The sequence below is a fragment of the Pseudorasbora parva genome, chromosome 1 (assembly GCF_024679245.1).
Source record: "Pseudorasbora parva isolate DD20220531a chromosome 1, ASM2467924v1, whole genome shotgun sequence".
Taxonomy (NCBI): Eukaryota; Metazoa; Chordata; class Actinopteri; order Cypriniformes; family Gobionidae; genus Pseudorasbora; species Pseudorasbora parva.
The window spans coordinates 33,760,276-33,774,536 of NC_090172.1; the positions used below are offsets into that span (position 1 = coordinate 33,760,276).

The 14,261-nt window shown below is 37.4% G+C and overlaps 1 protein-coding gene across 1 annotated transcript in view; it reads left to right on the forward strand.

Moving 5' to 3' along the window:
• Positions 1 to 2,902: 2,902 nt before the first annotated feature.
• The window catches only part of plxdc2b (plexin domain containing 2b), a 55,095-nt gene continuing 43,736 nt past the window's right edge, over positions 2,903 to 14,261 (forward strand). The window contains exon 1 of the mRNA XM_067438152.1: positions 2,903 to 3,287. Within this exon, the coding sequence (XP_067294253.1) occupies positions 3,185 to 3,287 (103 nt within the window). The 5' untranslated portion in view covers positions 2,903 to 3,184. The remainder of the gene's footprint in view (positions 3,288 to 14,261) is intronic.

The window sequence follows — 14,261 nt, forward strand, 5'->3', positions numbered from 1 at the left end:
CTGGCTACTTAATAATAATTCAGTCAGTCTGGGTTATCTAGTACATTAAAATTGGAAATTACTTTTTATAAGAGTAATTACTAGTAGTTATTAGGGTATCTGTTTCTGTCAGAAATGTATCGGAAAATGGTCAAAAAATGCTACTATACTACTGATTCATTCATGCTGGGAAGATTGCAATTAGGAAGCATTTAGGCAGGGAATACCTGTTAAATTAAAAACTGCTTAATGTTAGACTGACTAAATAATCTTGACATGTAGTATTCAAAATATAATATTCCAAAAAATATCCTTGACACAAATTTTTCAAACGCCTCAAAGAAAGAAAATATTTGTTACATTTTTAACATGATTATTATAATACTCACAATATGGTAAAAACAGGTTAACAAAAAATGTACTGTTGATTTAAAAATTGGGGATGAACCCCTCACCCCCATCCCCGTTCTACCCAAAAGCATGTCATATACACACCATAAAGTGTGTACCATTGCCATAAGCATTCCATAACATTTGATGTGCATTCTCATGTGATCAAAATATTCCCCCATCGCATTGTCATGCATTATATTTAACATATTAGTTTAATGTAGTACTAACTCTAAAACTCTGTAACTTGTATTTCTTGGATTTTCTCACAGTAATTTAAATTTTGGGTGAACTATACACAATACTGTCACTATCCACAATGCATATATTGTTGCATTTTTGTATAGCAATATATTCTGACAATATATATTGTTACATTCTTATTTTTTTATTGAATCTACAGTAGCACATAATTTACACACTGTTCCCAATCTGTTGTTTCTCTCTCACTTTTCGTTTGATATCTCAATTATACAGTGGCTTAAATTGTTCTTATCAATACATCATGTATGAACACTAACAATTTTACACTTGCACATACTTAGTTTACAGTTATTTGTGGACTTCAAAGAGGATTATAGGTAACATATTGGGAACTTGAGTAGAATACATTACCTTGCAAACCCCTACCAAAAGAAATACTGTCATAAACATGAACACAATAAATCCGAGACCAAGGCCTTCAGTCAGCGTTTCTACGTGTTTTGGCTCTTGATGCGACACTGTAAGAGTGTATAAATTGGAATGCTAATGTGGCAGCTTTAGCATGCTTCATCCTTAAATGTTTTTGCTAGGCTGCTTGTCCTGATCTGAAGGAGCAGAGGGAGGTTGTTAGCTCTCAACCACAGCTCACTGCCTCTCAGTCCTCTAGAGGGACTCTGCTTGGCAGACGGTGTGGAAAAGCCTGCCAGTGCCATTCCCAAACATTAATGATCCCCCCTGTTCACCCCCTCCATTGCCTGCCTTGCCTCTGGGCTCTCAGGAGGCGACAACGCAGGCAATCTTTACAAAATTTACTGTACTAACATCAGGGAAAATCAGTAGTGCGATCAAACACGGCCAGCTCTGTCCATAATTCTCCTGCATAGGATGTAATTTGGTAATATATTACGCTAAATGATGTAAATAGTTCTGGACACATGGGTCAAAGAAACTACAGAAGTTGAACTGATATTTTTATACTTTTTCCTAAGTATTATTTTTTTTAAATATAGCTATATATAATCTTTTTTGTATGTTAATATGTATTAATTTATATATTATACACTGTAAAAAACTACACTCTAAAAAATGCTGGGTTAAAAAAAACCCAAGTTGGGTTGAAAATGCACCAACCCAACAATTGAGTTGTTTTAACCCAATGGTTGAGTTGTTTTAACCCAGTGGTTGAGTTGTTTTAACCCAGTGGTTGGGTTAAATGTTGCTTAAGACAACCCAATTGCTGGGTAAGAACAACTCAACCATTGGGTAAAAACAACCCAATTGTTGGGTTGGTGCATTTTCAACCCAACTTGGGTTGTTTTTAACCCAGCATTTTTTAGAGTGTATTTAGAAAAAGTTACCTGGTTGCCTTAAAATTTTGAGTTAATACAATGAACATTTTTTGAGATTTGACAACCTTTATTAAAAGATTTTGTAAGCATATTGGGTAATTGTGTGTGTTTTTAAGGCAACCAGGTTACTTACTTTTTTAAGTTAAACCAACAAAAACGAACATTTTTTATTTTATTTTATTTTTTTATATATATACAGTGTATTATTTTTATATCTTCTCTCTTCAACCTCATCACATCTCAATTATTTCTAGAAAAAACAAGTTGTGTCAGCAACCTGGACCACATAACCAGGCATAAATTGTACGGGTATATTTGTGGCAATAGCCAGGTCAAGATGATCATTTTATGCCCAAAATCATTAGGATATTAATTAAAGATATTACCATAAATAAATATAAAAAGAATTATTAGTAGTAATATGTGTTGCTTTATTTTTCTCAATATTTAGATTGTTTTTTTTAGTTGCATCTCCAAATACTGTCCTATCCTAACAAACCATACATCAATGGAAAGCTTTCAGGTGATGTAAATCTCAGTAAAAAAAAAAAAAAAAGGTCCCTTTTTTCTGGTTTTGTGGTCCAGGGTCACTTAATATAATGTGTATATGTGTGTGTGTGTGTGTGTGTGTGTGTGTGTGTGTGTGTGTGTGTGTGTGTGTGTGTGTGTGTGTGTGTGTGTGTGTGTGTATATGTGTATATATGTGTGTGTGTATATATATTATTTTTTATTTAAAAAAAAATAACATTTCTAATTTTCAAAATGGAACTGTTGCTATATTTATAAAAAATAAATCAATTAACAATATAGTATAATAAACAAACAAACCCTAATGGCAGATCAATCTGTGTGGCATGTTTTATGACTTAAGAGTCAGTGAACCATCTAATTCTAAATCTGTGAAGCCCCCATGCAAGTCAGAGTCAGGACACTACACTTGTGACGCCATCTACACCTCCTGGTTTCGTGGAGAATCACGCAACGATAAGAGGCGAGGTAGACCTGTCTTTTTTTCTAGACTTGAACTCTGCTAGGATTTGTTTGGGTCTGGAGTCTCAAGGAAGCGCGTTATCGGGAGCGCGAGCCCTCGCATCACAGGAGCGGTGAGGCAGTCGCTTCAGCAGCGCGCGCGACACACAGAGCGCAGGAGCGCGGAATGCTCGGCGGCTGACCAGACGCTGTTTGTCTTTATTTTACATTTTCTTTTGGCGACGGCAGATTGCAAAAGAAACCGAGGACATCAGCCTCAGTGGATATCTGATATGGCTGGTTCAAGCACGCTCGATGTGTTTGTGGGAATTGTTCTAGTTTTACACACTTTGGGAAGTGTTTTCCAGATAACCCGAGGAGAATTAACGCCGGAAGGTGAGTGCTGCTCGTGGACTCGAGTAGGCTATAGTCTATATTGATGACAGGAGTTTGTTTTGCCTATAGAGATGTGGAATCAGGTATTCACGCCGTGACCGAAAGCTGTTGCTTATGTCTATGTGTATTTCTTATGCATGCTATATCTTTGTTTTAGAGGACTTTTAAACAATGGCTGGAGAAAACAATGAATGTTCATTAAAAGTTGATGTTACTTGAGCATCTTAAGGCGTATAATAAGCTGTATATATTATTTTCTTTTGTGAGTTTTTCTTAACATTAGGCGCGTGCTATATTGATTTTATATATATATATATATATATATATATATATATATATATATATATATATATATATATATATATATATATATATATAGGCCTATATATTTTAATGTTGTCTATAATAATAGCGATGCATAACAATGAATAAGCTAATAATGTGCGGGTTGAGCATGTGCTTTTGCTGTGCTGTTTGTATGCCAGCAGAGGTGATGTTTATCGGCAGCTTTTCTCAAGCGGTATAGGCTATGTGAATGTATTCGCTTCCTGCAGAAAGAATGAGTGGGAAAATATTGTACCTTCAGTTTTTATTATGTGAAGCAGGATTGTTTTCGTTGACATGTAACCTGTTCATCACTAGAACAGCTATAGGGTTTCTAATCGCCTTCAAATGTGACTCACTGCGCAAGGTTATTTAACATGAAACAGGAGGATTCAACAGACTACTGAAACTGCTATTCTTGTACACATTTAAGAGTTGATTGCAGTAATTTCTCTTCCTCAAGTCATAAATTCCAAGGTGTTTCCATGTTCCGACCTATACGACTTGAGCCCATTGTGTCCTGCCTTTGTCTATGTGCCTCGGAGAGACTCATTCTCGTACAGAGATTAGATCTAGCTAATATTAAACGGCAAGAGAGCAGCTGTTGTGAATATCAGCACGATTTTCAGAACAACAGCAAAATCAGCTGGTGTTATGTCGCTTTTATACAACAGTTCAGTTAATAAAAAGGTAATGTCGGGCAAATTTACTTTAGAGTTCGTATAGTTTTTCTGCGAATTTCAGACAAAACATACGTGTGTGTCAGCGAGTATTATAGTGGAGCTGCAGCAAAGTCCTCTTCACTTTCAAAGGATTATCACTCCGCTCCCATTCCATTCCAGATTTTTTTCATTTCCGCTAAGAGAGACCCTGCTCCAAGTTGAAATAATGCAGACGCCAGAATCTTGAGTTGACACCCCCCCCCCCAGTTTGTTATGTATAGTAGGCTAATTAAGAATTTTGCAATTTATTTTAAAATTTTCAGTGCTGCATTACTGTAGCCTAATATGAAGGTGCTGTGTACAAACTTTTAGACAACAAAAGTCTTATTCTGTTATATAGTCTAAATATTAATTCACATACGATCGCAGCGATTAGCAATTGACAAAATTCCAAAAATCTACTATACTTTACTTTTTTTTTCCTTGTTTGAGAGACGGTCACAATTTCATGCCGACTTTAATCACTCGCCTTGCATGGATTGCTTTATGCAATTTTATTTTTTATTTATTTTTTGTCAAATACCATTATACACTTAAATAAGTGATAAATGGAATATAAAAATAAAGGTCACTTGCTCAGTGCTCAAATTGGAAGTAGGGGATTTCCAAGTGCACTAGTTGGCAGCTTGATCAGCACTTCACACCACTCGGGCAATCAAACTGGAACTAACTGCTGCATAAATGGTGTTACACCAATGGAGAAGTGGTTTCATGTTCTTGATTTTGATAAAGTGTTCAGAATTCTGAAACAGAAACAGGACTCTGTGACCTAGTTTGTAGCCTACTTTACAGGCATTGGCAGGATGGGAAATACATGTGAGTTTTGGACAAAAAAAAAAAAAAAGAACATTTCAGCCTAATGCCTCTCACATGTGTTCCTTGAGTGTTATTGTGTGTGTGTGTGTGTGTGTGTGTGTGTGTGTGTGTGTGTTTTGTATAATAGTGATCTTTAATTTCTATTGATAGAGGGGAAAAAACTAAGTAGGCCATGGGTATAGTAGGCCTACAACATTACATAATCTTATATGTGAATCAGCCTTGTGTAGCTTGTGATAACCATTACTTTCCTGCTCCATACCGATACAGATCCTGAGGCTGAGTGAATGGTAAACGTGTTCAGACACTTTTGAATGCCAAAACACGCAGTCAGACAAGTTCAAGTTGGTTAATAAAAACAGAGTTAACCCTCACAATGACTTTCAGTTTTTCCCTTGATACTTGATAGCTATTATAGATAAATTGAGCACCATACCTTTCACCAGAACCCACATATCTTTGGGTTAGATAAGCCCCTTTCACACAGAGATTATGGAAAATACACTGATAATGTGTCCCAGGATACTATAATTGATTTTGGTTGATTAACACTGCCAGTGATTTTTCTGGAATCTGTTTGTGCATTTACACACATCCTATAAAGATCCCGTAATTAAAGACACATGACATCAGGATGTGACATGTAATGTTTCTGCAGCGGAAGTTTGCTGATGATCTGCAATTTCTCCCTCAAGAAACCACGCTTGTGTATGTTTTTCTGATTAGATCATAAACTGGTGCATCGCGTACTGTTCCATTAAGCTGGCATCATCATACACCCCTTACGGCATTGATCCAGCCTTTTGTTTACACAGGGGTCATTCCGGGACTGATCCCAGCAATATTACTAGGTCACCATTCCGTGATCGATCCTGGGAAGAGTTTGCGTTCACATAGAAAGGCACTCTAGCAATTCTATGGCTATCTTCTGGGATCAACGCTCTTTGTGAAAGGGGCTGTATAGTTGTTTTATGGGGATTTTTGGGGGTTTTGCTGGCTTTCTTGGCAAAAAGTAACGAAAATCCTTTAATTAACAGGCATGGTTTATGAATTACAGTTATTAATATTTATTCAAAGTATGTAGCCAATCTGTTTTAGATGGTTTAGGAGAAACAGCTCTGAAACTGCACACAGGGACTCTGAGAAGCATGGTGAGAATGCAGGGCCCCCACAAGTCTTAAGTAGTTCATCCAAAGGGAATGGGTTGGCTTTAGGTTTGTATTCAGTCTGTTTTTGTCACCCCCTCCCTTTGGCTTCTGTCCTTTTTCTCTCTTTGGCCTCAATTTCTTTTTAATGGTTATACTTTTTACCATTCATTTTTCCCTCTTCGTTAGTGTGCATGAAAAAGCTTTTATTTAGACAAAAAAAATCATTTTGAAACATACTAAATGTATTAGGAAGACTCCTTGCAATATTTGTAAAGTTGAAGTCTCAGTGTCTGTTTCGTGAAGGAAATCTGTTAGCTTCTTGAATTACAATGCATTACTGGAGATTCTTTTACCAGTTGCAAAGGTCAAATTCTCTTTGTTTTCAAACCCTAGCACTGCATATATCACTGTGAAGTCTCTCAGGGAGTGATATAGAGTTATGATATCTTATCAGAACATTGAATCCAGAGCTGCCCCTGGGCTGTAGACCACCCCAGAGCTTGGGCAATGCCTTTGGCCCTGGATTATCAATCCATTATACCTTGGCAGCAATATAAAGTTACATCTTGGCAGTTCAGAACCATCACACTGATCAGCTCTATATTGTATCTGCTTTTATCCAGTGATGTTTTTTTCTTTTATTTGTACCTTCTCAGGCAGGTAGATTGATCTCTTTATGTCGTCGAGTTTAAGTCATGTGCATCTCTTGTACACATAGAGTCTCTCAGCTCGTGGCCCAGATATAGCATTATTTATAGAGTGCGCTGGCCATCTGCAGTGCTGTGTAAGAAAAGACTTTATTAATAGGAGTGAAGAGCTGGGTGTCCTTCTCTCACTACCAATGCAACAAAATTAATAGTTTGTTGCTAAATTTGGTTAAGCAAAGTAAATGGTCACAAGGAGCATTCTCGAATAGTCGTGTATGTAAACTAGTGCATACTTGCAGTAAAAGCTATTGAAAATATTCCGTTGAGACTATAATGAATATGTGCACACTGAAATGTGCAGATACATTACAGGCACCATATGATATTTATGTTCTCACACAAACTTGAATAGTATAATTAGCGATTTAAGAGTTTTATTACCTGATCACAAACCGCATGAGAAATGATTGTTGCAGGTTTCTGATCTCTCTTTCTGCCCACTTCTCAATAGAAAGTTAACATGTTACCATGTCTGCTTCTCACAAGTCAAGCTTTAAAGAATATGGCAGATCTTTGTAAAGGTTTTAGAGGGACTATGCACATACCAGGTTCAGCTAGTATCAGACTCTCACTGTGATTCCATTGTGTCGCTTCAGAGGCAAAAGTGTTGCCAGTAGTTCTTGTCATTTAACCTAATACTTCCAGAAGTCAATTTGTTTTAGTGTAGATTTTATTCACTTGTAAATTTAACTGAACATGAATGCGTTTTCCTTGAAAGGTCCTATTATTATTTTATTCCTGCAACCCTTGAATAATAAAGTAAGAATTTGTACTTAAAATTTATATACTGAGAATTAGTTTACTTTTAGAGCTGTGCTTTAGTAACAGATAGTTGTGGTTGCTCCATCTGGACGTCATTAGAACTGGACATCCTTCCTGCATATTTTCCATCCCTCTCTCCATTTCTGTAAATTTTTCGCCTAACAAGACTGTCTGTAGCTTAATTCTCACAAACCTGAGCCTTTTTGGACGGAGCATGGGTGTGACCATGAGACAGTGAGATGATGGAAGACAGGGTGAGCTCATGGGGTATTTTTCATTTTCCTTAACTTGGCTAAGTTGGATATGAATCTCTCTCTCTCTCTCTCTCTCTCTCTCTCTCTCTCTCTCTCTCTCTCTCTCTCTCTCTCTCTCTCTCTCTCTCTCTCTCTCTCTCTCTCTCTCTCACGCACACACACACACACACACACACACACACACACACACACACACACACACACACACACACACACACAAGACAGAATTAAGCCTCCTGGACGCAAGTAGGCATCAAGTTAACTGACCATAGCACTAATGCACAACCTGTTTCTAATACACAGCCTGGTTCTAAGTTCATCATCCATCATAATGCCAAAAGCAGCAGCCTCCCACACACACAAGCTCATACACACAAAAACATGAGCCCTGCAGAGGCAGCTAGTGGAACTTCCATTGACCTTCATGTCTCTCAGAAGTGACTGCTGTAGGGGGAGTTAGCTGTTTGAAGGAAGATTCTTGGAGCAAATAAAGAGCATCCAAAAAGATTGAAAGCTGAAGTCAGATAATGTGAAAAAAAATATATGAGAATGTGAAATTAGTGAGAGAAAACAGAAAACGAATACATGTCAGGCAAGACAGTCATTTGGAATGAATGAGTTGGTTTGAATGCTAGGCTCTGCAATTTTCCTTCCCTTCTTTCAGCATGGCGGATAAGTGAATGGATAGCTTGAGTCAGGCTTTATCCATCCTTGAATGAGTTCTTTAGAAAGGGTGAAAAGAGCTATAAAGAAAAGGATAGAGGGGGTCCTTCTGGGTAGGTATGCTTGCAGCGACTGACCGTTCCCAGATGCACCACCATGCGTACATTAACAAAAACTAATATTACACTTTATGAATGAACAATCTCGCTCAAAGTGGTATGAAGTTGTTCTGTTACATTTGCCACAACAGAAGCAGTAGTTAAAAGTTCACCTCAACCTTAACCCTTTTAAATCCTATTTAAAAGTGCACCGCTTGACCTCACTGAATACAGCTGTGAAAGAGAAAGGGAGAGTTTCTTGGTGAAAGTCACAGAGGTTTCCAGTAGTTATCTATTGTTCTCTAAGGGTCTTGTGTGTTTCACGTTCACAATGCTTTTCAGGCCTCCAGCGGTGCTTTTGTTTTCAGTTCCTCCCTGGTTTCTCTTTCCATCTTTCTCTGCCATTCGCTGTCTTTCTCTCCAGGGCTGCAATAATGCTACTCCATATGAGGTCCTTTTCTTTATAGCTCAGCTAATTACCTTTCAACAAAAGTTAATTACACTGCTCTGAAGTGTTTGTTATTCTTTCACAAACTTATTCAGTGCACTTTTCTCAAATATAGCTGGCTAATAGCAGATTATGTGTGCTATTACACTCAGTCGTGCATTTACATGTTAAAAGTGTAGTCCAGATGCTTTTTTTCCTTCTTGAAAAACAAAACAAAACAGAGGTTGGTTAGCTGCTATAATCTGCTTTTAGGACATCTAAAAAGATTTCTTGCACCTGTTCATGTGCACTGACCCAAATGTAAGTAGTGAATGCAGAGCATCTAGTGACTTTAGAACAGAGCCTCTAGTGTGAATGAGATGGAATGGGTGATGAGGCAGAGAGATTGGAATAGCAAGAAGTTGTAAACGTGTGTGTGTGTTTGTGTGTGTGTGTGTGTGTGTGTGTGTGTAAGTGTCACTGTGGGGGGTTAGCAGAGGTTGGCTCAAGGGTAATGAAAGTTTCAGTTCACTCAAGCAAGCACACAATCACTTGAGTGTTGTTCAGCAAAGGACAATTAACCAACAAAATGTGTTTTCTCATGAGGACTACTTGTTTCTTTCTCTATTCCGTTTTCTTTTGGCAGGATGTTGTTTTTGCTTGTATGTCTAGTTTTGCTGCTCAAATTCATCATCCAGCGTTAAATGTCTTATTTAAAGGGGGGGGTGAAACACTCAGTTTCAGTCAATCTCATGTCAATCTTGAGTACCTAGTATTGCATCCTTCATATCTCCGAAAAGTCTTTCGTTTTATTATATTTGTAAAAGAAATATGGGCTGTACCGAGTCTTTCCGGAAAAAACCGAGCGCCTGGAGTCGTATCGTGTGGGCGGAGCTAAAGAATGACATATGCGCAAACCGGTGACGTCCTCAAGCGTGGAGAAACCCATGGCTATCTCAGCTAATAGATATGATCCAGAATCTAATTCGGAGGCTGAAATAGAAACAGCAACAGCAGGACGTCCGTCTCTGTGGTATGTACTGTATTTAGAGGCCTGTCAACATGACATGATTCGGTTTATGGACTATTGTATGCGACCAAACCTTAGTAGCAAGCAAAATGGTTTTGCACGTTGAGTAGTGTAACGTTATAAGTTACATAGAACAGCAATGAAGTCCGTTAGTGCATTTGAATGACGAAGCACTCGATCGTGTCGTTTACTGATGTTTACATACGTGACGATAAGCACAGCACAGACATTTGAAGCAGTTTTACTCACCGGCTGCTTCCAAAGCAGGACCGAACCTTTATCGCTGGGACGGCTCCGTCAAAAACACACTTCTTGGAGTGTGGAGATCCACTTTGCGATGCGACTGAAGCATTTCTGCGTTCAAATCGGTTCAAATGCAGCGCTGCCTTCCCGGAATGCTGTGCTGAAGCGTTGAAGTCGCTTAATGTCAAAGTGGAGGAATGAAGTGGAGCACGGCGTGGACTATAACCGACATTAGTGTTCACGGACGACTGGATCTGCAGCTGAGAGCAGTTTACTGTTTACGGCCGTGCATTTCCTCTCTCGCGCTAGTGACGCGTGCGCGCACCCTACCGGGAGAAGAGCCCATACGGCCCATACAAGGACCTTCCGATCTATTAACGTCAAGTAGACCCATACTCGAAAAAAACTCTCCGAAACTTGTGAGAAACCGGAAGGAGTATTTTTGACACAGAAATACTCTATCAAACGTCCAACATTAGTTTTTGAAACTTTGTCTATGTTTAGGATGGGAATCCAAGTCTTTAACAGTGTAAAAAGCTCAGTATGCATGAAACAGCATTTCACCCCCCCTTTAATGTCAGTTCTAATAAAAGACTGTTTTCTTATGGACATCTGCCCTTCATTTCTGTTGAATTGTTTTCGTTTTTTTGACAAAGAAAATTACATTGACTGGAGAATCCTGCTTTTTCTGTAAGTTTTCTAAAGCGAAATGCAGGGTCATCTAGGGAGGGTGCAAGGGAACAGAAGAGTTCAGAGAAAAATCTTGTAAATCTCAAATCTTAAATTGATCAAGAACATTAAATACTTTTACATGGTTACAAAACATTTCTGTTTCAAATAAATTATGTTCTTTTGAACTTTGTATTCATCAAAGAATCCTGGGGTGGTTTAAAGTTTCCAAGTTTCTATAAAAATAAAGCAAATCTGTTTTCAGCATATTTGGGGGTGCGTTGAAAAGTTTTAAAAGCTCTGATCTTGAATGATGAAACATATTCTGGAATAATTCTTACCAAGGATAATACCCAAGATATGACAGCGATGGCCAGAGTTAACCTAAATATAAATTATAGATTTATAAAGATGTGTATGTGTACTATGTGTACCCCTTTTTACAACTGAATATGTTATTCTCCTTCTGAATGTCTAAATCAGATGCAGTGTTAGTCCTCAAACGCATACATTACCATCCAGCGAGACTTTAACAAGTATAAACAAAACGCCAAACCCTTGTGCCAGACACTAATGTCTCTCGTTGCTAATATTTCATCATAAATTGATAACACCAAATAACCCATGCCATTTTCAAAACATTGTTTGTTTGACAATTGAAAAAAAAAAGGTTTGAAAACCTGTTGTTGTTCTTCGCAGTTTTCATTAAATGCTAAGGCAGAATAACTGTAAGATTATTAACACCCCAGCAAAACGTTTGCATTTTTTGCATTAACAATGAAGTCCACACTTTCAAATCTTTCTGCCTTTTGTTTATTGGTAGCATTTTATTTTACAGTCGTGTTCAGCATGTACATATACTTATTATAGTAATTACAATAACTGGGTAATAACTAGGTACTAACCCTGAACCCAACCTTAACCCATGTAGTTAACTTATATTACTAGAACTGTAAGTACACATACTATAAAACAATGTGTAACCTTTTAATTTGTTTATGAGATGTTGCAATTTTTCAAAACATTATGTTCAGTCGCCCAGTAGCACACGCAAACACTCGACTCATGTTCATGATGGTGTTTTCAGCTGCATGCAAGCCTTAACAGGACTGTGTGGGTTCTGACTAACTCAGACTTGAACAATAAAGCTTTGTGTGTCTGCAACTGGAACCGTGTGTGTATGTGTTTTAGGGAGTGTATTTATGAGTGGTGGGTGTGTGTTTGTTGGGAAATTCACTTCAGCAGAAACAGACAAAAACAATCTGCAGAACTGTATAAACACATTATACTGCTTGTGTGTGTGTCTAAGGGAAACTCCCCTGAGCCTCATCCACTGTAAAACACCAATGTGTTAATGTTTTTGTAATTAGGTAATAAAGATTTGTGTAGTTGTACAGTTTACAGTTTGTATGCAGTATTTTATATTCAGTGTCCCATACATTGGAGTGTTTTACACACTCAATTAATTAGATTTAAACTGTTGTATAAAAGTACACTTAAAAAAATGCTGGACTAAAAACAACCCAAGTTGGGTTGAAAATGGACTAACCCAGCAATTGTTTTAACCTCAACTGTTGGGTTAAAACAACCCAATTGCTGGGTTAGTCCATTTTCAACCCAACTTGTTAAGGTTGTTTTTAACCAAGCATTTTTTAGATTGTTGCCAATTAATTGGCCTCCTTATGTTCTGAAGATAGGTTGAGCACATTTGCAATTATATGCTTGTTTTGATCATTATATTGAATTATTTTAGGTTTTTTGTGTGTGTGTGTGTGTGTGTGTTATTTTGCTCAATTCATTCTAATCTTAGAAAATACTCGCAACATCCATAACAAAAATCACTGATTTCAATAATTTCATCAATTAGAGCTACATTTCACATCCCTGCAGCGCAAACTTACTGGTGCAGTGCCATGGTCATGGGTTTGGGGTTTCACAGGAAATGCATAAACTTCTAGTGTTACTTAAGCAGCTGCCAAATGATTAATGTAAATGTATTTACAAATGTGGGATTATTTTTAATAAATGTAAATTAGTTTGAAAAGCAAATGAATTTGCATGATTATGCTGTAGATTTGGTGTCATTAGGAATTAATATAGTTTTGTGTCACTGTAACTTTTATTGTGATCTGAGGCAGACAGAGCACTAATGCAAACTGCTGATCTATATGCTGATAGTTATTTCTCATAACTGAATGTCTTGTTGAACAACGTAAGGGAGGTGGGAGATAAAAGAGGGATCCAGCTGTGCTTTCGCTGGGTTTGTGGGCGAGTGCCTGGATTGCTTGATCTGAGAACAGCCCCAAGGATATTTTGTTCCCATCATTCTTTTCCAAAGGCAGCCAAAAGCATCATTTCTAGGTTGTAACCTACAGCGATAAACCCTTAATTTTCAATAATCATTAAAATATCTGTAAGATAACCAAATTTAGCAGATTTAAAAAAAATATCTCAGCATTCTTGTACTTTATTGTATGCACCTGCGGTATAATTTTTTTTTTTCTGTGATTAAAATAATTTTTCATATTAGATCACCATTAGAAGCTGTCAAACATTTTATATTATCTGGTCATATGTTCTTATTTTAAGATTAAACTAGTTGTGAACTAGTGATCGCTCAAATATTTTATCATTCTTTTGAACTTAGAGCTAGCACATAGTTACAGGCTAATAGTCGTGCATGTTGTGGAGTGTTGGGGTTTATGTTTCAGGATAATTGAACCAGCAAAACCTAATTGAGCGTAATTAACATGTTTTTTGTTTTTTTTTGCTGTGCCCTGGCTGACACTTTTTAAGCACAAAGAAATTAAGTCTGACATGTTAATTAGGAATAAATTATGCATTGTATGGTCTCTGTCCTTGGCAGGGAGGTCAGGGTTCATGTTAGTGTAATGCTACGGTAGAAAATGCATACAACCTAGTTTGAAGGCTTGTGAAATGTTATATAACCTGGACACTTGGTTATGTGGCTTAAGTAACAGAGAAAGCTATTGCTGTGGGATCTTCTATTGTGTGCATTATGCAGATCATTTAAAGGGATAGTCTAGCCAAAAAGGAAAAATTATTTTTCTCACCCTCATGTCATTACAACCGCAGATGCAAATGAGCTAT